This window comes from Phyllostomus hastatus, unplaced genomic scaffold (genome assembly GCF_019186645.2).
Source record: "Phyllostomus hastatus isolate PE091 unplaced genomic scaffold, TTU_PhHast_1.1 phas_scaffold_317, whole genome shotgun sequence".
Taxonomy (NCBI): domain Eukaryota; kingdom Metazoa; phylum Chordata; class Mammalia; order Chiroptera; family Phyllostomidae; genus Phyllostomus; species Phyllostomus hastatus.
In genome coordinates, this window is record NW_025334023.1 from 5,096,888 (window position 1) to 5,122,677 (window position 25,790).

Here is a 25,790-nt window from a genome sequence, read left to right on the forward strand (position 1 = left end):
AGTAAATGGTGTACACCCTTTACAGGGTTACTTTGGGAATTTAGTGTTAGTGGATGTGATAGTATTTATAAACCGTAAAACAAGTATAAAATTTTTTGATTTACTAAGACTGACTAAGATTGAGGTGGACCATGTGGCTTATTTTTACATTCATGAAAATGTATAGAAAATGTTATTGTGAAGATTTCACAAGTTTGGGTATTTGAAAGGACTCACAAGTCTCCATAAGAGCATTATTCATTTAAGGCTTTTATTTTTTTTTACAAATATTAATTTATTCATTTCTGGAGAGAGGGGTAGGGAAGGAGAAAGAGAGGGAAAGGGACATCTGTCAGTGCCTCCTGATAACCCAATTCCCCTGACTGGGAATTGCACTGGTGACTTCACAGGCTGTTGTCCACCCACTGAGCCTCACCAGGCAGGGCTAAGGTTTTTATTTAAAGGACAAGGATATGGTGCCACAAAAGAAAGAGAGGTTAGACAAGCATTGATGAGGATGTGGGGGACATCAAGGCAAAACTCCCTAGGATCCTAATTCACGCCAGGTCCACTTCATCTCTGGATTGAACCACCAAGATTTGTGTGACAGATCTGGGGTTTAGGAGCGCCTAAAGCAGAAGTTCCCAGTGGAGTATTTTTATGGGGCTCTGGTCATATGTAGTCAAGCGAAGCTGGCTAACCAGTTGTATCTGGTGAAAACCATCATAAACAAACTGGTTCACAAACTGGATTTTAAACAGCGTATCATAAATCCAACTGAGCTTGTCTCGTTTAAGAGCCAGATATCCATATGTCCCCAGAAATAAAGATAGACCTTTCCCATTTCAGTTGTAAATTGACCCTCTCCTACACAATTACATTTGAAACACCTACTGTGCACAAGGTCTATGGTATGCTTTTGGAATACTAAGAGGAGTGAAACATCATCCTAGACAACTAGAGAAATCAGAGATTAGTGAAGAAAAAATAAAAAATCATCAAAGTGGTGGTACTGGCATTTAGAGGAGCTATGTAAAGGTATCTGGGTGGCTTCTTCCCTATTTATTTAAAACTTTACTGAGAAAGTAAAATTAGTGTTAAATGACTAGAAGTTTGCCAATGTCTAACACTAGTGCCTGGACAAGTAAATTAAATTAATTAAATTCAATTAAAACATAAAAAAACATTTTTGATACATTTAATTATCAGACACCTAAAGTAGGGAACAGTATGTTCAAATTTATAGATTATAAAATACAAAGCTTTCCTGGAGGATGGATTAATCTGTGTGGTTGTGCTTAGAATGCGTGGTGGTAGTAGAAAAATGATTTAGGGACAGATTATTAAAGCTCTTACACGACATCTTAGCGAGTCTCAGTTTTATCCTATAGATCAGTGGTCTCCAAACTTTTTGGCACCAGGGACCAGTTTCTTGGAAGACAACTTTTCCAAGAACTGGGACCTGCGTGGGGGGGTGGGGATGGAGCTCAGGCGATAATGCCTGCTATGGGGAGCGTGGGATGAAGCTTCCCTCGCTCTCCAGCGCTGCTCACCTCCTGCTGTGCAGCAGGGTTCATAACAGGCCACCGTCCATGGCCAGGGGTTGGGGATCCCTGCTGTAGACAATAGGATGTCCTGTAGACCTGTTTTAGACAATTTGGTTTTGGAACCCCTTATACTCTGAAAACTTCATTGAAGACTTCAAAGAGCTTTCTTTTGTTTATGTAGTTTGTGTCTGTCAGTATTTGCCATGTTAAAAACAAACATATCTGCTCACTTCTCCAACCACAGCTACAAGCTGCTTTGAGTTGGCTGTCTGCATGCATGGTTCAAAGGTCTGCCAGAGACTTGAGCAGAGTTCCTACAGAGAAGTAGGGACTCCCTTTTTGACCCCCTCTCATTTGTGTTTCTCCCCTCACTTTCCCATGGCAGTGGTTGCCCTGGCCTCCACTCCCTGGTTCCTCAGGCCAAAAGGATTTTGTTTCTGGAGGTTAGCTGCACTGTTAATGACTGTGGCTTGCCTGTAGGCCAAGCTGCAAAACCAGAAAACTCACTTGTCTGATGGATCCTTACTATTGGACTAAACCCCAAGATTCTGGAGCTGCATCTAGTGTTTTAATTAAGTGTTATCCTTCCTTTTTGGTCCCCCCCATACCATGGTTAAAAGGCATAAAAAAAGACTCATGGAATCCCCCTTCAGGCTTTCTCAGTACTGTCCCACTAAGGAAATCTTTGAGACAGGGGTGCATTATGGTAACTTTGCTAAAGTAGACCCCTCTCACCCTCTAATTCTGGCTTTTTCTGAATAGAAGATTGGCTTGACCCTGTGATAGACTGTGCTCTACTCTCCTGTTTGCAAGCATTTGGTCTTCAGGACCCCTTTCCACTCTCAAAAATTGAGAACTCTCAAAGAGCTTTTTATTCATGTGTTTTATCTGTGTTTGATATTTACCATATTAGAAATTAAAGCTGAGAAAAAATTTTAAATATTTGTTTTAATTCTTTTAAAAAGAATAATTTGCCCTGGCTGGCGTAGCTCAGCGGATTGAGCGCGGGCTGCGAACCAAAGTGTTGCAGGTTTGATTCCCAGTCAGGGTAGATGCCTGGGTTGCAGGGCATGACCCCCCAGCAACCGCACATTGATGTTTCTCTCTCTCTTTCTCCCTCCCTTCCCTCTCTAAAAATAAAAATAAATAAAATATTTAAAATAAATAAATAAATAAATAAAAAGAATAATTCTATTATATGTTAACATGTATAATATAATTTTATGGAAAATAACCAAAACAAAATTTAATAATAAAAGTGGCATAGTTTACCTTTTGGAGGTCTCTTTGGTGTCTGACTTAATAGAAATCATCTGGATTCTCACATCTGCTTCTGCATTTAATCTGTCCTAATGTGTTAGTTTGATTGAAGTGTATAAAGAAAGTCAGGTTTTACACAGTTATATGTAGTTGGAAAAGGGAGAATTATTTAAATAATCACCTTTTCAGAAAATTGTTGATGTTCTTTTTGACAGTATACCCAAAATTTACAAGTGGAAGTCTTAGGGTTAATTGAAACGTGGAATCTGAGATCATATCAATAAACTTTTCGTACTATGTATACATTAAAATCTTTTGGTCTGTCTTGCACTTAGAATGGATTTTTATGGATGTGTGATTTATGGTATCATGCATCAGTCATACAGAAAATATTGGTTCACTATTGAGGTAGTCTTTTAGATGTTGACATAATATCAAAAGATCACGTATATTAATATAGCACCTCTGATTTCATTAGAGAAGTCTTTTAAGTATTGGGAAGCTCTCAAACTCACAGTGGTAGATGCAAGTTTTTAAAAATTCTAATTTTTGCTGAGAAACTTGAATTTTATTATTGGTAAAAATACTGCTTGTTATTTTTCTTAAAGTGGCAGTCCCACTTATTTCCATGAAAATTTCTATTTCATGGAAAAAGCAGCTAGTTGATATCACAACCCAAAACAATCACACAAATGCTTTTCCTTGAAACAACCATCATACTTAAGTATATAGAAGTTCTTTGTGAAAATTCCCATTTCATTACAGAGAATATTAAAAAGATGTGCACTCAAGAGTGGAGATTTAATACAATTAGTAATTTTTATTTTCATCAAAATGGAAGGCATTGTTAAAAGGCTTCAAAATAGAAGGCTTCATCAAAGGCATTGTTAATTGGATTTAGAAACAAACAGACTGACTGTATGGTGGTGGGGAAGAATACAATGACTATAGTATAGTTCAGTCGGTACTGCCCCGATTGGTGCAGAGGTGCCAGCGTTTGTACCCACCGTTGCTTTTGTGCCATCAGTGCAGATGTCAGTTCAGGGAGCAAGGTAAACAACGCTCAGTGTTAGGAAAATAGTTTCGAACTCAAGTTCCCCTGTCAGGGTCCACAGACCACACTTTGAGAACTGTTGCTCTAAGCTACTAAAAACAGATTTGTCCACTTGCACATAGTATTAACATTTAGCTTTTGGGAATCTGGTACTTTGTAGAGGGATTTCTTTTTTTTTTTTCTTTATTTTTTTTTTTAGATTTATTTATTTATTTATTCTTAGAGAGGGAAGGGAGGGAGATAGAGAGAGAGAAACATCAATGTGCGGTTGCTGGGGGTTATGGCCTGCAACCCAGGCATGTACCCTGGCTGGGAGTCTGCGACACTTTGGTTCACAGCCCGTGCTCAATCCACTGAGCTATGTCAGTCAGGGCTGTAGAGGGATTTCAATGGAGTATATTTTAGCAGGAAGTAAGAGGCTCTAATTTATTAGTTGGTTCAGATAACAGGCCCTGCTCTGTGGGGAGCACAGATAGTTTTTAAAATCCTCATTGGTGACCTCCCTACCACTGCTAAAAAGTTTTATGTACTTCCTCTTCTATTTAACAACTCTTTCAACAGTTAGATCTGATGAAATTCCTTATGCCCTAGGCAGCTGGGAAGATTTAAATTCTAAGAACTCATGCTAAGTTTCAAGGAGACCCACTGACTATTTGTTAGTTAAAAAATACACAGATTTCCATGGAAAACTAGTTCCTTTTGTGGCCTTTTAGATAATATTAAACAAAATAGTATTAATATAGCAGCTCATATTTATTGGTACTTACCGTGTGCCAGCCACCACGCTAAGCATCCGTTTAATTATAATGAAAAATCTGTTCAGGGAATATTTATGATGATATCCCTGCATATTTAAAGTTATTCCCTGTTATGGGAAGAAAGCAGGTTGTATTTTTTTAACATTTTATTTATTTATTTATTTTTAGAGAGAGGAGGAGGGAGAAAGAGAGGAGAGAAACATCAGTGTGTGGTTGCCTCTCACATGGCCTCTACTGGGGACCTGGCCTGCAACCCAGGCATGTGCCCTGACTGGGAGTCAAACCAGTGACCCTTTGGTTCACAGCCTGTGCTCAATCCACTGAGCCACACCAGCCAGGGCAGGTTGTATTTTTTTAATTGATATTATATTTATATGGGTTTCCCTTGTGAAAACAACTTTTCTCATTTTTCCTGTGGAAAGTAATTACTTTCCTATTGTAGAACATTGTGAATTAGTCAGTTGATACTGTTTAGTTTCAGTATGCCAGGTACAAAACTAAGCCTGGAGTAAACTGTGGTAAAATCTTCATGGAGGTCATAATTTACTCTTGGGGAAGTACTTAAATAATTCAACTCTTTAAAATATTGTGACAAAAAAATAGAGAAAATACAAAGAAGCAGAAAAAGAAATGAAAAGCACCTCACTCTCTCCAGTATTCCATTATAAAATGAGATTGGTAAAAATGGGATCCGGCCCAGGCAGGTGCATGAAACACAATTAAACAACACAAATATAGGTGACTTAGATTCCATGGTACCAGCTCTTACTGTATGTGTCACCACTTCACCATCAGCCCTCACCTGTGGCCTAATGGAAAGCTTCCTATAGCCAGTTAATTATTTGCCATATATCCTCCAGCTGTTCTCTTTCTACATTTATACATTCATATTTTTAAATAAAATATGGTTATGTATTATGTGGTATTTTGTGACCTATTTTCTCACTTAATGAATATTAATGAGCACTTCCATGTCTTATAAAGTGATTTATAAAATAAACTTTAAAAAAGTTCTATATAAGAGCTTACCTGTAAATTTAAAAAAAAAATGAATCTGCATTTATCTGTTATGAGTAAAATAGTATCTCTTGGTACCCCTCATGTAAAATGATACATTTAGCATGAACTATTCTTTTACTTTCCATTTTACTTTTTATCACACACAGGGATAGTGAGGATGGGTTGGGGGGGAGCTCTGCTGCAATGAGCATTCCCATCCCTCGTCCATTGACCTTCTCCCTCCTGTGGTAGCTCAGGATCCCTTTCCATTGCTTTCCTCTGCTACTTTTCTTTTTCCCCAACTAGGAAGACTCTTCTATACGCATTCAAAGCACAAAGTAAGACACTTGTATAAATGTACATAAAGAAGGGTGTTCACTGAAATACTGTTTAATAGAAAAATACAGGAAACAACCTAGAATGTCCATTGGTACGGGAATAAATATATATAGTATATTATATAGTAAGTATAATTTATATATATTAAACTATATATAGTAAATATAGTTTATACTATACCATAGTTTATATGATAGAATAATATAATTTACCATATTCTTCTGAGAGCAGTTGAAAGGAATGAACTACATTTTCTGTCTGATGCATCTCTCAATCATATTTTTTTAAAAATATTTTTTAAAATTTATTTTTAGAGAGGGAAGGGAGGGAGAGAGAGAGAGAGAGCGAGACATCAGTGTGCAATTGTTAAGAGTCATGACCTGCAACCTAGGCATGTACCCTGACTGGGAATCAAACCTGCGACACTTTGGTTTGCAGCCCGCGCTCAATCCACTGAGCTATGCCAGCCGGGGCTTCAATCATATTTTTTATTGATAAAAACTATTTGAAGAATGATATATACAGAGTTATCCTATTTAGATAAAAAAATAAAAAACACAGCATAGCAAAACTTTGTTTATGGATACACATGTAAAATAATTTGTAAATGAATTACAATGATACACACCAAATTAACACTAACCATTACCTCTGGAAATGTGTGAAGGGGAATTGGACTGGAGATAGGGTTGACCTTGACTTTATCTGTAATAATTTATTTCCTTTATTAAAATAAAATGCTTGATACAGGCATTAAATGTAAATAGTGATCAATTCTAGGGGGTGGATGTTTGTTACACTATTCTGACAGTTTCTGAAACTAAAACAACAGTCATGTTGTATAGCATCTGGTACAAAATAGGTATTTAATGAATTTCAGTTCTCCCTGTTTTCTTTACCCATTCCTGCAGGAAGAGTCATCAGTAACTTTATATTACATAGCCAGTTTAATGTCCTAGTTATTTAGAACTTCTCCAGCAACTTTAAAGACCCCCCAAATGATGTTATATTCTGAGGTGTATATTCAGGAATCTATCTGTCTTTATGATGGATTGGGCCAGAAACCAGTTCTTACAAGAAATACCAATGACCCCTGTCTAGCAGTTTTTGTTATTGCTTCTGCACTTGTAAGTCTTCCATAGATTATAACTCACTAAACGCAATATCAAATGAATTTATTGTGAGACCTGTGTTATTTAGCAAATTTGTTCCTAGTAGACATGCTGTTGGTGTGATTATATCTTTGTTTCTATGGTTGCCTCTTTCATATTGTTTAACTTAGGAAGGTAAGACATTTACCTATATTCTTCTTCAGTGAAAAAAGTGCTATCTGTGTTAAGTGCCAGATGAGAGGTTAGAACATTAAGTGCGGTCAGAAGAGGGAGTGATCATTTTCCATGGGGTGACAAGGCAAAACTTACCTAACTGAATTGGGCGCTGAAAAAGTTTTAATAAAAATAGAGAGGAAGTAGGGGTTATCAAAATAATCATTTTCAGATTTTGTTATTTTACTAATGCCTCTTCATCCTGAGCATGGTTTTGAAACTTCCCCCTTTTGACCTTTGGATAAATCAGGAATCTTCATTTCACCAGATGTTTCTCCAGGGAGTTCAAAACCATCTTACTTCCCTTTTTCTTCTAACTCTTGTCTTCTCCATCATGCTTATCTGTTTGTTAACCGTTTATTCTCACTGTTCAGCTCTCATCCTTGAACCTTAAATTTAAAGCATCGTTATATTCACGTAATGCTCTTTTTGTTGTCTTTTCTCTCCTATATAACCTCCATCTTCTTAGGCTAGAGTTTACCTGGGCTCTAACTGATAGTGGAGCTCCCGAGTTCTTCTCTTATCTCTTCACCACTATGTACTTGGCCTTTCTCCCCAAACCTAAAATTGTAGATCATCTTGAATTTACTATGAACATTTTCATTTTTATAATATGTGGTTTTAAAATATTTTTTGTTATAACTTACATGCAATAAAGTGAAAGTGTAATGTATGTTTTAAAAACTAATGTAACAAAACAGCTTTCATATAATTTTTTTTGCAGCCAATATATGTGTGCTGAAGAGAATAGAATGACTCCTGTATTAGTACTGATAAAAAAATTCTTGTTATCTTAAGGCATAGCTCAAGTGCTCCCTCCTTACTGAAGCCCTCTTGGCCGCACCCCCCCCCGTGTGTTTTTATGCTGTTTGGGCCCGCCATGCTTGCTTGCTTGCTGGTTGTTTACCTATCTTTCCTATGAAACTATATATGCTCACTTACTAACCTTTCTTCCCATCTCTCATGGGAAGTGCCTTGCCCATAGAAAATATTTAACAAATGTTTCTCAAATTGAACTGAATTTGTGTTTATCACTCTTTAAAGTAAGACAGTAGATCCTGGAATGAAGTTGCTTCATTTGGTGTTTTTTCATTATAATCTTGATGATGGGAAAAAATCAATTCCAGGGCCAATGGTCTGTGTGCAATTTGCACTTTCTCCCCATGTCTGTGTGAGTTTTCTCCTTGCACTCTGTTTTCCTCCCACATCCCAAAGATGTGTGGTTAGGCTCACCAGAGCATCCGCACTGCCCTGGCCTGAGTGAGTGCGGGGTGGGTGTGAGCGGCCCTGCGATGCAAGGGCAGCCTCTCCTCTCCGGGCCTGGGTCCGGCCTTGCTCTGTGAGCTGCTGTGAGGCTCCAGGCGCCATGACCCTGAACTGGAATAAGTGGGTTGAAAAAGAATGATCTTACTTGGTTTTATTCACCTTTCTTAGATGTATGTATAGCTCACATTTATTTCAATTTTAATATTAGAAGTGTTTTTGAGTCTTAGAAATGTGGTGATGTTTTTGTGACCAGAAATATGCCATAGGAACTTAACTCTTAATTTGTATCAACTAGCCTATGATAATATTGGTTCCATTATTTGTTGTTTCACTTAAAATTGCAGTTTCCAAGAACCTATCAATGATGTTAAGTGGGGACTCACTGTACCTGTATTGGTTTCCTGCTTTTATTCTGGTATCAGTTTTCCTCAAAAGATACTAAGGAGTGCCTAGTACTGTAACACTCATTTATGTGCTTTTTTTTTTAACTTTGGATGAACCAGAGTGCCCTGCAACTTTGTTATTGTCTGGATTGGAAGGCAAACTTTCCCCCTTGTGAAAACTGCTCTTGAGCTAGTTCAAGTACAAGGACTTTTCCCAGGCAGCACTTTCTAGGCAGCACTTAATTCTTAACACAGCAAGATTGTGGAAGTTCCTGTATAATGTTTATTGGTTCTCCTCATATCAGAAATTATCTTTACACACATTATTTGGTCATGTATATTGCTTTCATTGTATTTAATTATTTAAATAATTTAAATATCACTGGGTTTCTTTCCCCATTTTATAGATCAGAAAACTAAAGCTTAACCATAAAGTTGCTCAAGTTCATACAGCTAGCAGGTGGCAGTAGGTATGAACAAAATATTGCCTACTATAGATTGAGGAGATTAAGTTAGATGATCTTCTGAAGTTCTTTTGAACCTGTCTTCTGAAGTTCTGGTATTTTTAACATTATTTGAACATTTGTCTATAAAGTAAAATATTTCACAAAATGCTTTGAAGAAAGAAAGTACTGGGTTTCTTTAAGACTCAAACCAGTTACTTTTTTCATTTAGATCATTTGCTCGCTGTGTGCAGGAGGGCTCCTCATGAAACAGTATATAGATCACTTTTTTAGCATCACCAGGTTTTAATGTTTCTGTTTTTTTTTCTATCCTTAGCTCTGGATGGTGGTTATACAATTGTAAATACAACTGAGCTCTAAATTGCCTACCCACTTGCCCCGGGCTCTGTGTCCTCTGCCAGGCCTGGGAGAGCTAAGACCGTTGATCACACTGGCTCCACCTGCTGTTGGGCTCAGGCAAACATCCTCCCGCTGTGTCTTCATTCAGAGTTGTTTGAAGTTTACTCTTTTGCACATTGCCATTTACACCCTTTCTTTCCTCTAATTTTTTTTGAAGGAAAGCAATATTTTATTAATGTATATTTACTGCATAGTTATTATACCCATGTAAAAACAAAACACAGCACTAATTACTGTAAGGGAAAATAATCTCTATAAACATACCTAATATAAATAAATGTCAACATGCAATTACAAAATAAAAACTGTACTGAGAAAATAAGAAAGAACTTAATAAAACACCATTGTCAGAATAACAAAATATTGTTCTGAATTCCTATAATAAAACTATAATTGTGTGGAAGGGCATTTTGCGACATTTGCCATTGATGTATGAGAGTCATAACATATAATAGATATTCAAACACCATTATCTGTAAATTGTAATAAAAATACATCAAACATTTTAGATACTCCTAACAATTCAGCAGGTAAATAAGTAAATGGAATTATAAACAATTATAACCTGTGGAATCTTAAAGACTTCTTCCTTCAGAACAAATGAAAGGACTTTTATTCCAGAAGGAATATATAACATAAGAATTAGAAAATACATTAAGAACCATTACACTTTGAAATATTTAGTTCAGGTAAACGCATAATATATTAAAGCCTAAGCACTGGGGAAGGCAGTCCAAAAATAAGAATTATGATTTCATGCCTACAGTTAAGTAATAGCCATAAAGAGCTCAATTTCCTAACCATGGAGCAGCCTTTATGCAGTTTCAAAGTACATGTACTACAGAGTGTGTGCTTTGAACATTTATTAACTGAGGTTGGAGGCAATATCGATATGGAACAAATTGCAAAATGAATTCAGAAAAATATGGTGCAACCAAAGGTCAATCACATGTTAAACATAAGAGAAAGTTTAAAAATCTTAGTAAACAAAGGTAACTTTTCAGTACTTACTATATGCCTGCCACACGTTGTTCTAAGCCTTCCAACATCATTAACATATTGAAATATTCTTGAGGTAAATTATCACAGTCTTTCAGATAAAAACAGTAGGCCCAGAGGGTTTGTGTGAAACACTAGTTCAAACAGAAAGTAAATTTGAGAGCCCACAGGGTCACATCACATGTTCTTAAGCACTAAGCACCAGTACCCACTCAAGAAGTGAGTATAAAGATCACAGCAAAACCCAGCGCAAACAGAGAAATGCTTCCAGAAAATTACAGGAGTGGCACTGTGTCACTAACGGTGTCACTGAGCTGCTCCTCCTGTATAATGGCATCTGAATCATCGCTCCTTGAGTGTTTGATTTACACACTGACAAGACCATGGTGCTGTCTTGAGCAAGCTGTGCTCTGGAAGAGTAAAGGCCTCTCTCTATTCACTGTGAGGGAAGGCATGATTGTAGGGGGCTCTGAGAAAACTTGGATGTCGAGGAGCTAAAAAAGTAACAGTGTGCTGCCTCCAGACTGATAAACAATCTGAGGAAAGATGGCTTGCACATTTATAAAAATGTAAGTGTGCTAGGACAGGTGAAGTCTTATCTTAGAAGAAAGATAAACTAATTTAGAACGTGACACAATCACAACCCATTCTGAGAGAAATGTACCATGGGGTAGAGAATGGAAGAGAATAAAAAAAGAGGTGTGTTACGGTGGAGGGAATATGGGTTTAACTCTGTTGTAATATTTGCCCTGAATTTATCAAATTTGATATCCTTGAACTTCTGTTAGTAGGCATTCGCTAAAGAGAGTTTTACATACATATTCCATGGTATAAAAAGCATAATTCTGGAAATAGCAATCAAGAGGAGAATAGATGAATGTACTCTGTCTACACATGCGCAGATGCAATGAAACTGTCAAGAAGACAGCGGTGGAGGGTTACCATGAGCATGAGGTGATGAGCTCCTGCTAGGAAGGACAAAGAATTTGATGGAGGGAGTTTGTTTGCAGCAGGCCTCTGTCAAGGTCTCAGCTTTGGTGGACATATGATTATATTAGCTAAAAAGAAATAACATACCAACTGAAGTGTCAATTATACAATATATTTAAAAAATAGAAAAGTATCAATTTTGGCTTGTTAACCTTTTTGAGCCTTGTTTGTTATATAAAAATAATAGAGTTGCTTTTGCTGGCCTCCTCTAATTATCTGAAATCTTGTATCTGCATCTCTTAACACAATTGCTAGCATAAAGAGAAATGAGGCGAGGGATGCTCTGACTCTATAGAGTAGTGTATATATAATGTTATTATGGATAAGTGGAAATTAATATGTATTTATCCAAAATTAATAAATTCTGACTTCACAACAATCATCAGAAAAAAGGCCATGTCTAGGGCAAAATAACTTAATGACACACAGTGGGGAATGAATTCTACTGAAGGGCAGTGTTAGTAGCAGGTGGTTGTGGAAGCTACTTTTGTCACTGCTGTGGGGGAGGTCGGTGTGCAGAGAGGTCATCAGCAATGTAAGCAGGTTACCATAGCCAGCGAACAGGGGATACCGGGGTGTGGGTCAACAGGAACCATGTGAAGCTTTCGTGGAACCCAGTTTAAAAAATAAGATTCATGACAGCAAAGTCACAATTATTAACAACCACACCTAAAACAAAAACAAAAACAACCTAAGCAAACAAGTAGAACAGGAACAGAACCACAAAAAAGGAGATCACATGAAGGGTTAGCAACAGGGGAGTGGGAGGAGGAGGGGGGTAAAGGTACAGAGAATAAGTAGCATAGATGGTAGGTAGAAAATAGACAGGAGGAGGGTAAGAATAGTATGGGAAATGTAGAAACTAAAGAACTTATGACACATGGACATGAACTGAAGGGGGGAATGTGGGTGGGTGGAATGTGGGTGGGAGAATTTGTCATTTTGTTGGTTGGGGAACCTTCACCACCCATAGTTTTACCCAGCCATGATTGGTGAAAATGTAGCTCCAAATTCACTACTTGTTGCTCTTTGAAAATGGACCTGGGTCCTTTTTAAATGTTTCCTTTGACAGCTGGGAGGATATAAAACTTTGTCAGTGGGGGGCAGAAAGGAAGGTTTTTCTTCCTGATTCTGGAGTGCTGGCTGGGTGCCTTTAGCAGTGCCTGGGCCTTGCAGGGTGCAAGTAAGCGGCTTATCCAGCGTCTGTCTCGTACTATGCCCAAGGCTTCCTTCTCTCAGTGCCCAGATCCTGAAGCTTGGTCAGCTTCTCCAGGGCCAGCTCCTGCAGAGTGCTCAATCAGCAGCACCTAGTGGGCAGTAGCCCCCTCCCTCCATGTGATCAGCTTTCCTTGGCACCTGGGAAAAGTAGACAGAAGATAAATTCCAAAGGGTAGATTTTCAGTAAGTGTGTAAACGTAGTGTCACGGCAATTTCTCTGGTATTTGGTGAGCCAGGGTCATGCACTGTCCAACAAGGCCTGGATCTCAGCCCCGGCTGGGACCTCTTTTAGTGTTCTATGTGCATCCTATGGGTAGTGACTGTTTCATACATCTGCTGTTCCTATATTCTATAGAATTCTCTTTACTCTTCTATCTAATCCCTTGTTACTCCAATTCACTCTTATAGTTAATGACTTCTTAAAGTAAACTTCCTCTGTGAGTTAAATTACTTCCTCTGTAAGTTAAATTATTCTGTGGTTTATCTCTTCTGATTGGACCCTGACCAATACTTATTAACCAAAGTTTCATAGTCTGTGATCATTTTATGTGCATTATTCAGTAAAATTAAATTAGCTAACATTTATATGGCCCCTTATTTACAAAGCAGTTTTATATGTATTATTCTTTAAATTAGCTTTTTGAAAAATATTTTATTTTTTTCTTCCTGACTTTATAGTCTTATTTAACTTTGTAGCCTTAGCTTCTTGACCTTGTAGTCATTTTGCCTTTGTGGTTAATTGTTTCTGATTGGGTATTTAAAAACTCATTGCCACTCTAAGGTCATAAAGATGTTCTCCCATTTTTTCTTCTAAAAGTTGCATTGTTTTACCTTTTACATTTAGATCTGCAGTACATCTGGAAATTATTTTTGTGTAAGAAGTGTGAGCTTGGTATCCAGATTCATTTTTTTTCCATGTAAATACCCAACTGATCCCTTCTCCTTTACTGAAAAGGCCATACGATTTTCTTTATTTCTAGAGAGAGGGAAAGGGAGGGAGAAAAAGAGAGAGAAACATTGATGTGAGAGAGAAACATCAATCAGTTGCCTCTGGTACGTGCCCTGACTGGGGACCGGAGACCAAACCGGCCACCCAGGCATGTGCCCTGACCAGGGATCCAACCAGCAACCTTTTGCTTTGTGGGACGACACCCAAACAACTGAGCCACATCGGTCAGGGCAAAACCACCCTCTTTATACTGCACTGCAGGACCATGTTTGTCATAAATCAGGTGACTATAAATTTTAGTTTGTTCTTGAAATCTTAGCAGTTCTATTGTTCTGTTTGTCTATCCTTGCAGATAGGCCTTCATATCTAATAGTGTAAATACTTTAGTTTTGTTGTTGTCTTGGCTCTTCTTGGCCTTTTTAATATTCATATAAAGTGTAGAATCAGCTTATCAATTTGTATCCAAAAAACCTGCTGGGAGTTTTATTAGTCTTATACATCTTTTGTTAGGTTTGTACCTGGCTGTGTGACATGTTTTGATGCTATTGGAAATAATATCTGTCACTTCACAGCTGCATTTACAGGTATAAGCTGAGGTGTGATTCAGGAGTCAAAAATGTCTTTAATACTATGTTTACTTAGCTTTAAACAGAGATACAGAGGTTGTAGCATCTTTATCTGACCTAGATGTCCAGTAGCTATCCAAATCCCCTGCTTCCAGGTCATTTGAAATGTGTTTCTGACACCCATAATATTGATATCTAAACTGAATTTAATATTACATGTATTATTGGGCAGGTTTCAATTTCTTTGTCTCTTTCATCAATAAAGATTTTTTTAAAAGATTTTATTTATTTATTTTTAAAGAGAGGGGAAGGGAAGGAGAAAGAGGGAAAGAAACATCAATCTGTGGTTGCTTTCACGTGCCCACATCTGGGGACCTGGCCCACAACCCAGGCATGTGACCTGATTGGGAATTGAACCAGTGAGTGACCCTTTGGTTTGCAGGCCTGTGCTCAATCCACTGAGCTCCACCAGCCAGGGCAGATTTTTATTAGTTTGCTTCCTGGGGCTCTCCTGAATGACACAGTATTCAACATTTTCTACAGCAGGGATGTCAAACTTATTTTCACTGGGGTCCACATTGGCCTCGTGGTTGCCTTCAAAGGGTCGAATGTAACTTTAGGACTGTATAAGTGTAACTACTCCTTAACAGTTAAGTGAGAGCTCGGAGCCACCGCTGGGTAGAAACAAGGTGCCGGTCTGGATAAAACAAGGTGGAGGGCCAATTCAGCCCATGGGCCTTGTTTGCCACCTGTGTTCCACAGGTTTACTTAAAGCCATTGATAACTGTTGTTTGGATATACAACTTTTTTAAAAAGATTTTATTTATTTACTTTTGGAGTGAGGGGAAAGGAAAGAGAAAGAGAAAGAGGGAGAGAAACATTGATGTGAAAGAGAGAGATCATTTGGGTGCTTCTTGCACCCAACTTGGGACCAAACCTGCAGCCCAGGCATGTGCCCTGTCTGGGGATCAGACCGGTGACTTTTCACTTTGTGAGACGATGCCCAACCAATTGAGCCACACTGGTCAGGGCTAGAAATATAGCTTTCAATCTGTCTGGGTCCACACCTTATGTTTTCACACTCCACCTAGGCAAATTACTTTGCTATTTGTAGAATTTGGAATACTCTTTGATATAATGTAAAACATATTAATAGGGACATTTTTGTACAAACTTTGTGCTAGCGCATTTAAGGGGAGCAACGTTGGCTGTAAGGACAGATGGACCTGGAATAAAAGCTTGGCTCCACCATTTGCTTATCGTGAGAACTTGGGTAAATTATATAATCTTATAGCCTGACTTTATTTTTTGTATAATGGGATAATAATATGTCACAAGGTTGTTGTGAAGAGCAAATAAGTTAGCACGTGTCTAATGTGAGGTCAGGTACCTGGTATTTATTAGGCTATCAGTAGATTTTAGTTCCTTTCACTCCTTTCAACGTCTAGCTCAAATCTTATCACATCTATGAAACTATCTCCAACTACTTTATGCCCTTTCTTAAATACTTATTTAATTATTTTATCAAAGTAAAGTATTAAAAAGTAGATAAAAATCTGACTAGTGTTAAGACTCGTTACATCCAGAAAGCAGTGCTTTCCATGACTCTTTTCTTCCTACCCTTCAATTCTACTCTCTAGAAGTAAAACTAACAAACAAATCCCAAAACAGCTTTATTGAAGTATAGCTAATATACAATAGAATGCATATATTTAAAGTGTACAAATTAAGTTTGATGTATGTTATGTGAAACTATTACCATATTTTTCAGACTATAAGATGCACCTAGGTTTTAGAGGAGGAAAATAGGAAAAAAAATTTTGAAGCAAAAAATGTGGTAAAATATTTAATAACATAAGTAACATAATATTTCACTAATGTAAATGTAAACAGAACTCAACAGCAGCATTAACAACCATTATTCCTCCCAAATGGCAGGGGGAGGGGGTGCATCTTATAGTCTGAAAAATATGGTACCACAATCAACATAGTGAACATATGTATCACCTCCAAGTCTTCTTATTTTTTTTTTAAGATTTTATTTATTTTTAGAGAGGAGGAAAGGATAAGAGAAAGAAGATGAGAAACATCAATGTGTGGTTGCCTCTTATGCTACCCCTACTGGGGACCTGGCCTGCAACCCAGGCATGTGGCCTGACTGGGAATCAAACTGGCGACCCTTTGTTTCACAGGCTGGCACTCAGTCCACTGAGCCACACCAGCCAGGGCTACTTCCAAGTTTTCTCATGACCCTCTATAAGTCCTCCTTCTTCAGTCCACTGTCTCCCCTTCCTAAGCCCTACCCCACAACTATTGATCTGTTTTCTGATGCTCTGGGTTAGTTTGTTTTTCTAGACTTTTATATGAACTGTTTTAATCCATCTGCCAAATCTGACATCTCTGTCAATTGTGGATTGGTTTCAGTTGATTATTTTTTTCATTATGGGTGTGTTTCTTCCCTCTTTATCTAATCTTTTCCAAAGATTATGCCCGATAATCTTTGATTGGATACTAGATACTGTGTTTTTTACCTCATTGAGCACTGCAGTGAAAATGGGGTTGCAGATCTCTGAGATCCTGTTTTCATTTCCTTTGGATATATACCAGGAGGTGGGATTGCTGGATCAGATGGTTGTCCCATTTTTAATTTTTTGAGGAACCTCCATCCTGTTTTCCATAGATACTGCACCACTTTACATTCTCATCAACAATGCACAGTGAGCCCTTTTCTCCACACCCTTGCCAATACTTGTCTCTTGTCTTTTTGATGGTAGCCACTTTTGATTTGCATTTCCCTGTTGATTAGTGATGTTGAGTATCTTTCATGTACCTTTTGGTCATCTATTGTCATCTTTGAAAAAATGGGTATTCAGATCCTCTATCCCTTTTTAATTGGATTGCTTTTTTTTTTTTCTATTGAGTTGGATATTAACACTGTATCAGGCAATTTACAAATATTTTTCCCTCATTCTGTAGGTTGACTTTTCATTTTGTTGATTGTTTCCTTTCTTTTTGGTCATTCCTATAGGGTTTTTTATTTTTTATTGTTGTTCAGTAACAGTTGTCCCTCTTCCCCCCCTTTACTTTCCCCTATGTTTCTTTTAATATCCAAAAGTTTTTTGTGTGTGATACAGTCCTACTTGTTTATTTTTGCTCTTGTTGCTTGTGCTTTTGGTATTATATCCAAAAATTATTGCCAAGACCAGTGTTAAGGAGCCTTTCCCCTATATTTTCTTCTAGAAATCTTAGTTTCAGGTCTTATGCTTAAGTCTCAAACCATTTAGAGTTCATTTTTATGAGTATTGTAAGATAGAGGTCCAGTTTCATTCTTCTGCATGTGGTTATCCTATTTTCCCAGCACCATTTATTGAAGAGACTATCATTTCCTCATTGAGTGTTCTTGGCTCCCTTGTCAAATATTAGTTGACCATATGTGCAATGGTTTATCTCTGGGCCCTTGATTTTGTTCCAGTGGTGTATGCATGGTTTTTGCCAGTACCATACTGTTTTGATTACTATAGCTTTGTAGTATTGTGCGAAATCAGGAAGTTGTGATGCCTCCGGCTTTGTTCTTTCTCAGGATTTCTATGGCAATTCAGGGTCTTTTGTGGTTCCATATAAATTTTAGGATTTTTTTCTATTTCTATGAAAAACACCTTTGGAATTTTGATAGGTATTTCACTGAATATATAGTTGGGTTTGAGAAGTTTGGACAATTTAACAATATTAATTCTTCTAATCTGTGAACATGGGATATCAAAGTCTTATAGTTTGCAGTATACAGATCTGCCTCCACCTTAGTGAAATGTTAAATTTGTTAGTATTTTATTGTTGTTGTTGTTGTTGTTGTTTTTTTAATAGTTATGCTATTTTGCATGTCTCAATCTCGGAAGCTTTTTTTTTTTTAAGATTTTATTTATTTATTTTTAGAGAGGGAAGGGAGGGAGAGAGAGAGAGAGAGACATCAATGTGCAGTTGCTGGGGACCGTGGCCTGCAACCCAGGCATGTGGCCTGACTGGGAATCAAACCTGCCACACTTTGGTTCGCAGCCCGCGCTCAATCCACTGAGCTATGCCAGCCAGGGCAGTATTTTATTGTTTTTGATGAAATTGTGAATGAGAGTGTTTTCTTTATTTCTTTTTCAGATGTTTTATTTTTATTGTATAGAAACAGCTGTTGTCTGCATTTTGATTTTGTATCCTACAACTTGACTGAATTTGTTGATTAGTTCTAGCAGTTTTTTGTTGGAGTCTTAAGTTTTCTATCTGTAAGATCATATCATCTGCAAACAAAGACAGTTTGGATGCCTTTTATTTCCTTTTTTTGCTTGATTGATCTGGCAAGCATTTCTAGTATTATGTTGAATAGCACTAGTGGGAGGGAGTCAGGACCCTTGTCTTGTTCTTAATGTTAGAAGAAAAGTTTTCAGTCCCTCACTCTTAAGCATAATGTTGCCTGTGGGCTTGCCATATATGGCCTTTGTTGTGGGAGGTATATTCTTTTCATGCCCAATTTGTTGAGCATTGTTATCACAAATGGATGTTGTATTTTGTCAGAAGCTTTTTCTGCATCTATTGAGATTAATTTTATTTTAAATTTTATTAACATGTGTATCACATTTATTGACTTCACAGTGGAATCATCCTTGCATCACAGGGATGAATCCGAGGTGATCATGGTGTATGATTCTTTTAATGTGTCATTTAATTCTATTTGTTAACATCTTGTTGAGAATTTTTGCATCTACCTTTATTAGGGATATCAGCCTATAATTTTCTTGTAGTATCCTTATCTGGCTTGGGTGTCAGGGTATTTCTGGCCTTATAAAATGAGTTTGAAAGTATTCCCTCTTCTAGTTTTTTTTTTTAAGTCCTCATCCAAGGATATGTTTATTGAATGTGTGAGTATGAGAGAGAGAGAAGGGGAGACAGATGAGAGACAGAGAGAGACAGACGGGGGGGGGGGGGCATTGATAAGAGACAGAAACATTGGTGAGAGAGAGAAATACCGATTGGTTGCCTCCCATATGTGACCCAACTGGGGACCAAACCTGGAACCTAGGTATATGCCCTGAACAGGGATTGAACCCATAACCTTTTGGTGTACAAGACAACTCTCCAGTCAACTGAGCCACCAGGCCACGGTTCCGTCTTCTTTTTTTTTTTTTTTAGTAGAGTTTGAAAAGTTTCAGTGTTAATTTTTTAAAAAACATTTAGTAGAATTTGTCAGTGAAACCACATGCCCTCAGATTTTCTGTGTTGGGAGGCTTTTGATTACTGATTCAATCTCCTTACTTGTTATTGGTCCATTCAGATTTTCTTTTTTTCCTGATCAGTCATGTTAGATTGTATATAGCTAGGAATTTATCCATTTCTTCTAGGTTTTTTGGTGGCATGTAATTGTTCATAGTAGTCTCTCATGACCCTTGTATTTATGTGGTATAAGTTGTAATGCTGTCTTTCATTTCTGATTTTATTTATTTGTGTCCTTTTTCTGATTCAGTCTAGCTAAAGTTTTGTTCATTGTGTTTATCTTTCCAAAAAACCATCTCTTAGTTTGAAGACATGAAATTGATATAGGTCATTTATTTCCACTCTGATCTTCATTTCTTTTCTTCTCCTAACTTTGGGCTTAGTTTGTTCTTTTTCTAGTTTTTTGAGGTGTAAAGTTAGGTTGTCTATTTGAGATATTTCTTTTTTCTTTTAAGATTTTTTTAAAATTTATTTTTAGAGAGGAAAGGGAGGGAGAAAGAGAGAGAGAGAAACATCAATGTGCGGTTGCTGGGGGCCGTGGCCTGCAACCCAGGCACGTGCACTGACTGGGAATGAGATATTTCTTAATGTTGGCATTTATTGCTATAAACTTTCCTCTTGAGCTGTATCCTCTAAGTTTTGGTATGTTGTGTTTTCATTTGCATTTGATTGAAGATATTTTTTAATTTACATTTTGATTTCTTTGCTCTACTGGTTGTTCAGGTATTATGTTGTTTAACTTCCATACATGTATGAATTTCCAGTTTTCCTCCTGTTACTGATTTCTAGTTTTATATCATGTGGTTGGAAAAGATACTGGGTTGGCCAAAAAGTCTATTTAGTTTTTTCCGTAAAATAAAAGACATTTTTCATTTTCACTAATAACTTTATTGATTTGGATATTTTGAGTATGTTGGTTATCTCCCGCTGTGTTGCTACTAGTGGATAGAGGGGTGCAGCTAAACATCTTCCAATGCATAAGACAGTCCCACAGCAAAGAATTATTTGGCCAAAATGTCCATAACACTAAGAAACTTTGCAAACCACTTTTGACACGTTCGATCAGCCACAGCACCTTCTCCATAGACATCTTCTCCATACATGCACAAACTTTTTTAACATTTCAGTTGTGTTTTTATCTTACTTGAAATAATAAAGCATAATATGCTGAAAATATTGTGTACCTGTTTTCACTCTTTAATATTAAAATGGCTTCACAAAAATTTACCAATTTTGATGTTTTTAAAAAATACTAATATGCCCTGGCTGGCGTAGCTCAGTGGACTGAGCGTGGGCTGCGAACCAAAGTGTCGCAGGTTCGATTCCCAGTCAGGGAACATGCCTGGGTTGTAGGCCAGGGCCCCCAGCAACCACACATTGATGTTTCTTTCTCTCTCTCTCTCTTTCTCCTTCCCTTCCCTCTCTAAAAATAAATAAATAAAATCTTAAAAAACAAACAAACACTAATATGATAGCTGTCACGATACACTCTAACAAAATTGTTTCAACTAAAATTAAAGGCAACTGAGCACTACCAGAGCCACTGTACGGAAAAAAACTAAATGAACTTTTTGGCTAACCTAAGACTTTGTGTGATTTCAGTCTTCTTAAATTTGCTAAGACTTGTTTTATGATCTGTCATATGATCTATCTGATCTGTCCCGGAGAGTGTTTCATACATGCTTGATGGGAATGTGTGTTCTGCTCCTCTTAGGTAAAATGTTTTGTATCTCCGTTAGGGTTATTTGGTCTCAAGTATAGTTGAAGTCCAGCTTTTCTGTACAGTAGTTCCCTCTTATTTGTGGTTTTGCTTTCCACAGTTTCAGAACTGCAGTCTGCAAATATTGGAAATAAATTTCCAGAAATAAACAATTCATAAGTTTGAAGTTGAATGCTGTCTGAGTAACATGATGATGAAAACTCTCACTCTCCTGCTCTGTGAATCATTTCTTCACTCAGCATATCTGCACTTTATAGGCTCCTCGCCCGTTAGTCACTTAGTAGCTGTTTCACTTACCAGATCAACTCTGGTGCTATTGCACTGCTTGTGTTCATATGTTACCAGACAGGCACTGTCCAGGAGCAGGTCTGCCTCTGGCCTGCTGGTAGTGTGTGGATTCTTGACTTAGTGTAGGAAAAGTTTTCACAACACAAATCCGGGTGATTTTGAGAGTATGTTTATTAAGGCTGTGGACAGTGAAACCCAGGAAGGACTTAGAGTGGAAGAAGTGACAGGAGAGAGCCCTAGGTGAGTCTGCTTTGGCTCTTTAGAAACATTATATAGGAAAGGAGTGAGCCAGGGTGGGGCTGCTGCTAGCTCACTGGAAAGTCAGAGAAAAGGGCGCCCTGGAGACAGGATCAGAGGGTGAGCCTGGGTCGAGCTGCCACTGCCCACTGCTCCCCTGGCCACAAGTCTCCTTGAGACCCTTGGAATTTAGGAGGAAATAAAAAGTTCATGCCCAAGAAGAAGCATGGGTATGCTCTAGAGCAAGCTCTCCCTACATCTTTGTTCTGAGAGCTTCCTATCTTTTTTCTGTGAGTGAGGATCTTAGGGGAGGGTTTTGACAGAATATTTGTTAGATTTCCAGGTACATTTAAAAAAAAGACTTTATTTATTTATTTTTAGAGAAAGATGGGGAGGGAAGGAAAAAGAGAGGGAGAGAAACATCGATGTGCGAGAGATACATCAGTTGGTTGCCTCTTGCATATCCCCAGTTGGGTTGCCTCTTGCAACCCAGGCATGTGCCCTGACTAGGAATTGAACCAGCGACCTTTTGATTCTCAGGGTGGCACTCAGTCCACTGAGCCACTTGAGCCAGGATTCCAGGTACATTTTTAATATGGTGATGTGTCAGAATGAGCACATAGTGAGGTTTTGGGAATATTCTTTGATCCGCTATTACTGTTTTACTTTTGTCTTGAGTCTCTCTGGCTTTTAATGGGGTTTTTGTTATTTGTTCCCCAGACTTCATCTGTCCTTGGGTTTACCTGGCACAAATGATGTTAATTGGCTCTCTGTTCTCTATCTCCCAGACCAGAGAGATTTAAGCTATGTATTCTTTGGTTAGGGAGAAGAGGTATAACCCATTTGCCCTTGGTTAGGGGAGGTAAGTTTTTGCAATTCTCCGGCTGACTGTAAGTTGCTCACACTGTTTGGCCATGTTTAATTTTCTTGTCTCCCCATTCTGCTTACCCATCTTACTATTCTGCCTCATAAGTAACCCATATTTTACTTAGTAGTGGCCCCAAAGCACAAGAGTAGTGATGCTAGCAATTTGGATATGCCAAAGAGTAGCTATAAACTTTATCGTAGGTATATATGTATTAAAAAAAACCATAGTGTTCGTGGTTTTGGGAGGGAGGTGTCTTGGAATTTAAGGGAATCTACTGCATTGATTTTCTGTCTGGATGATCTATCTATTGTAGAAGGTAGGGTATTAAAAGTCCCCTACTATTATATTGTTGTCTATTTCTTCCTTCAGAACTGTATTTGCTTAATATGTTGAGTGCATATATATTTACAATTATTATATTCTTTTGATGAATTAACCTTTAATTATTAAATAGTGATCTTCTTTGTCTTTTGTTACAGTTTCTGGCTTAAAGTCTATTTTAAGTCTATTTTATCTGATATAAGAGTAGCTACTCTTGATCTTTTTTGGTTTTCACTTGCATGGCTTATCTTTTTCATCACTTCACTTTGAGTCCATGTGTGTCCTTAAAGCTGAAGTGAACCTCTTGGAGAATTTAATCCAGTTACATTTAGAGATTTAATTATTTTTTTAAATTGTTTTCTTCATCCAGCCAATCATTTATTTATTCTGTAAATTTTTAAAAAGATTTTATTTATTTTTAGAGAGAGGGGAAGGGAGGGAGAAAGAGAGGGAGAGAAATAGTGATGTGAGAAAGAGATATTGATTGGTTGCTTCTTGTGCACTCCCAGACTGGGGACTGAACCCACAACTCAGGCATATTCCCTGACTGGGGATCGAACTGGCGACCTGTTGGTTTGCAGGCCGGCACACAATCCACTGAGCCACACCAACCAGGGCCATTTAGAATAATTATTAATAGGTTAGGATTTACTAATGCCTACTGAGGACTACTAATGCCTTTGTAGTTGTTTTGTAGTTCCCTTACACCTTTCTTCATCTCCTGATGCCTTGTGAATTGGTGATTTTCTGTAGTGGTGTGCTTTAGTTCCCTCTCTTAATTTTTTTGTGTATCTACTTTAGGTTTTTATTTCTTTGTGATTACCATGTTGCTGACATATAACAGCCTCTTTTATGCTGATAACTGAACTTCCCATACTAAAACTCTAGCCTTGTAGGTTTTTGATATCACAGTTTACCTGTTTTTTATTGTGTATTCATTAATAAATTATTATAAACTCTAGTTAGTTTTAATAATTTTTTCCTTTTACCTTTATACTAGAGTGATTAATCCACTGTCTTATTACTCTATTAGAGTGTTCTGAATTTGACTATATAGTTACCTCTACCAGTGTGTTGTATATTTTCATGTTCCTAAAGAGCATTCTTTCAAATCAGCTTGAAGATCCTTGTTTTTTATGTCAGTGTTTATAGCTATAAAATTTCCCTTTAGCACTGCTTTTGTTGTGTTCTATCAATGTTGTTCTATTGTGTATTCATTTGAAGTCCTCTTTTTTCTGATTTCCCTTGTAATTTCTTCCTTGATCCATTGGTTGTTCAAAAAATATGTTGTTTAATTTTCATAAGTTTGTGAAAATTTCCAGTTTTCCTTTCATTATTTATTCCTAACTACATTTTGTTGTGGCTGGAGGAGACACTTTATTTTATTTGTTTGTTTGTTTGTTCACTTTATTATTGTAATCATTGTTCAAGTACAGTTTTCTGCCTTTTACTCCCATTCCAGCCCACCCACCCATCCCTCCTCACATCCCTCCCATTACCCCCCCCCGCCCCCAGTTTTTGTCTATGTGTCCTTCATATTTGTTCCTATAAACCCATCCCATTCTCCCCTGAAATTCCCTCTTCTCTCTGGAGGAGATACTTCAGATGATATTTATCTTTTTAAGTCTGTTGAGACTTAATTTATAGCCTAACATATGGACTGTCCTGGAAAATGTCCCATAAGCACTTGAGAAAGAATGTATGTGTTGCCGTTGTAGGGTAGAGTGTTCTATGCATGTCCAGTAATTGCTATTTGTCTTGACCTCAGCTCCAGTGTTGAAAAATCATTTATTTGGAATTTTGAACGTATTGTGCTACTTATTCTGCCCAGAATCAATTTATAAAATAGTTTAGCCATTTCCTTCCCCATTTTACTATTTATTTGGGCTGTTGTTGTTGTTTTTTAATTGTTTCTTTGCTATTCATGGTTAAGCTCTGTTTTTTAAAGAGAAGAACAAAGATCAGATTAAGAGTCATTGCCTTTCATGCTTTACTAGAAACAGAAACTAGAAACTAAAAACATTACCATAAAAATGACATTTTAAAAAGAAATGCAAAATGCAAACCCTGATTTGTTGCTGTTTAATTTGGTAGACAAAACTAACTCAGTCCTGTGTTTTATCTTGTCATACTATATCCAGGGACCATTCTTTCACTGGCGTTGATGTGGGTTGCCTTCTCCAACTCGTTTTCTGCTGTATCTTTGAGGTTTTTTTCTGAGATATTTTTTCTTTTTACTTTTAGAATTTAATTTAGTGGATGATCAGGTTGACAATTCTTAGTTTCCTTTGTCTGAAGGTATCTTTATGTTACTTGCATTCTTTTAAGAAATTTTCATTTAGCACCATGTAAATGTCATTCCACTATCTTTCTGAGAAGTTATCTGTTTAATTTTGTTGAGGGCCAAGTGTATATATCTTTATTTAAAGTAGTATTGATTAACATAATTATCTCCTTGTGGTTTTCTCTTGTAGGGAATACAGTGAGTAACCTGATTATGATTATACCTCCGATTTTTGGTGCAATTCAAAGTGTTAGAGATGGACTGGAAAAGCGGTACATCGCTTCTTATTTAGCGCTCACAGGTACGTACAACACTTCATCTACA

General features: G+C 37.4%; 1 protein-coding gene across 1 annotated transcript in view; it reads left to right on the forward strand.

The window, feature by feature from the left end:
• Window positions 1-25,790, forward strand: part of ACER3 (alkaline ceramidase 3) — a 126,741-nt gene that overhangs the window by 19,096 nt on the left and 81,855 nt on the right. Inside the window, exon 2 of the mRNA XM_045817961.1 lies at window positions 25,657-25,767. Within this exon, the coding sequence (XP_045673917.1) occupies window positions 25,657-25,767 (111 nt within the window). The remainder of the gene's footprint in view (window positions 1-25,656; window positions 25,768-25,790) is intronic.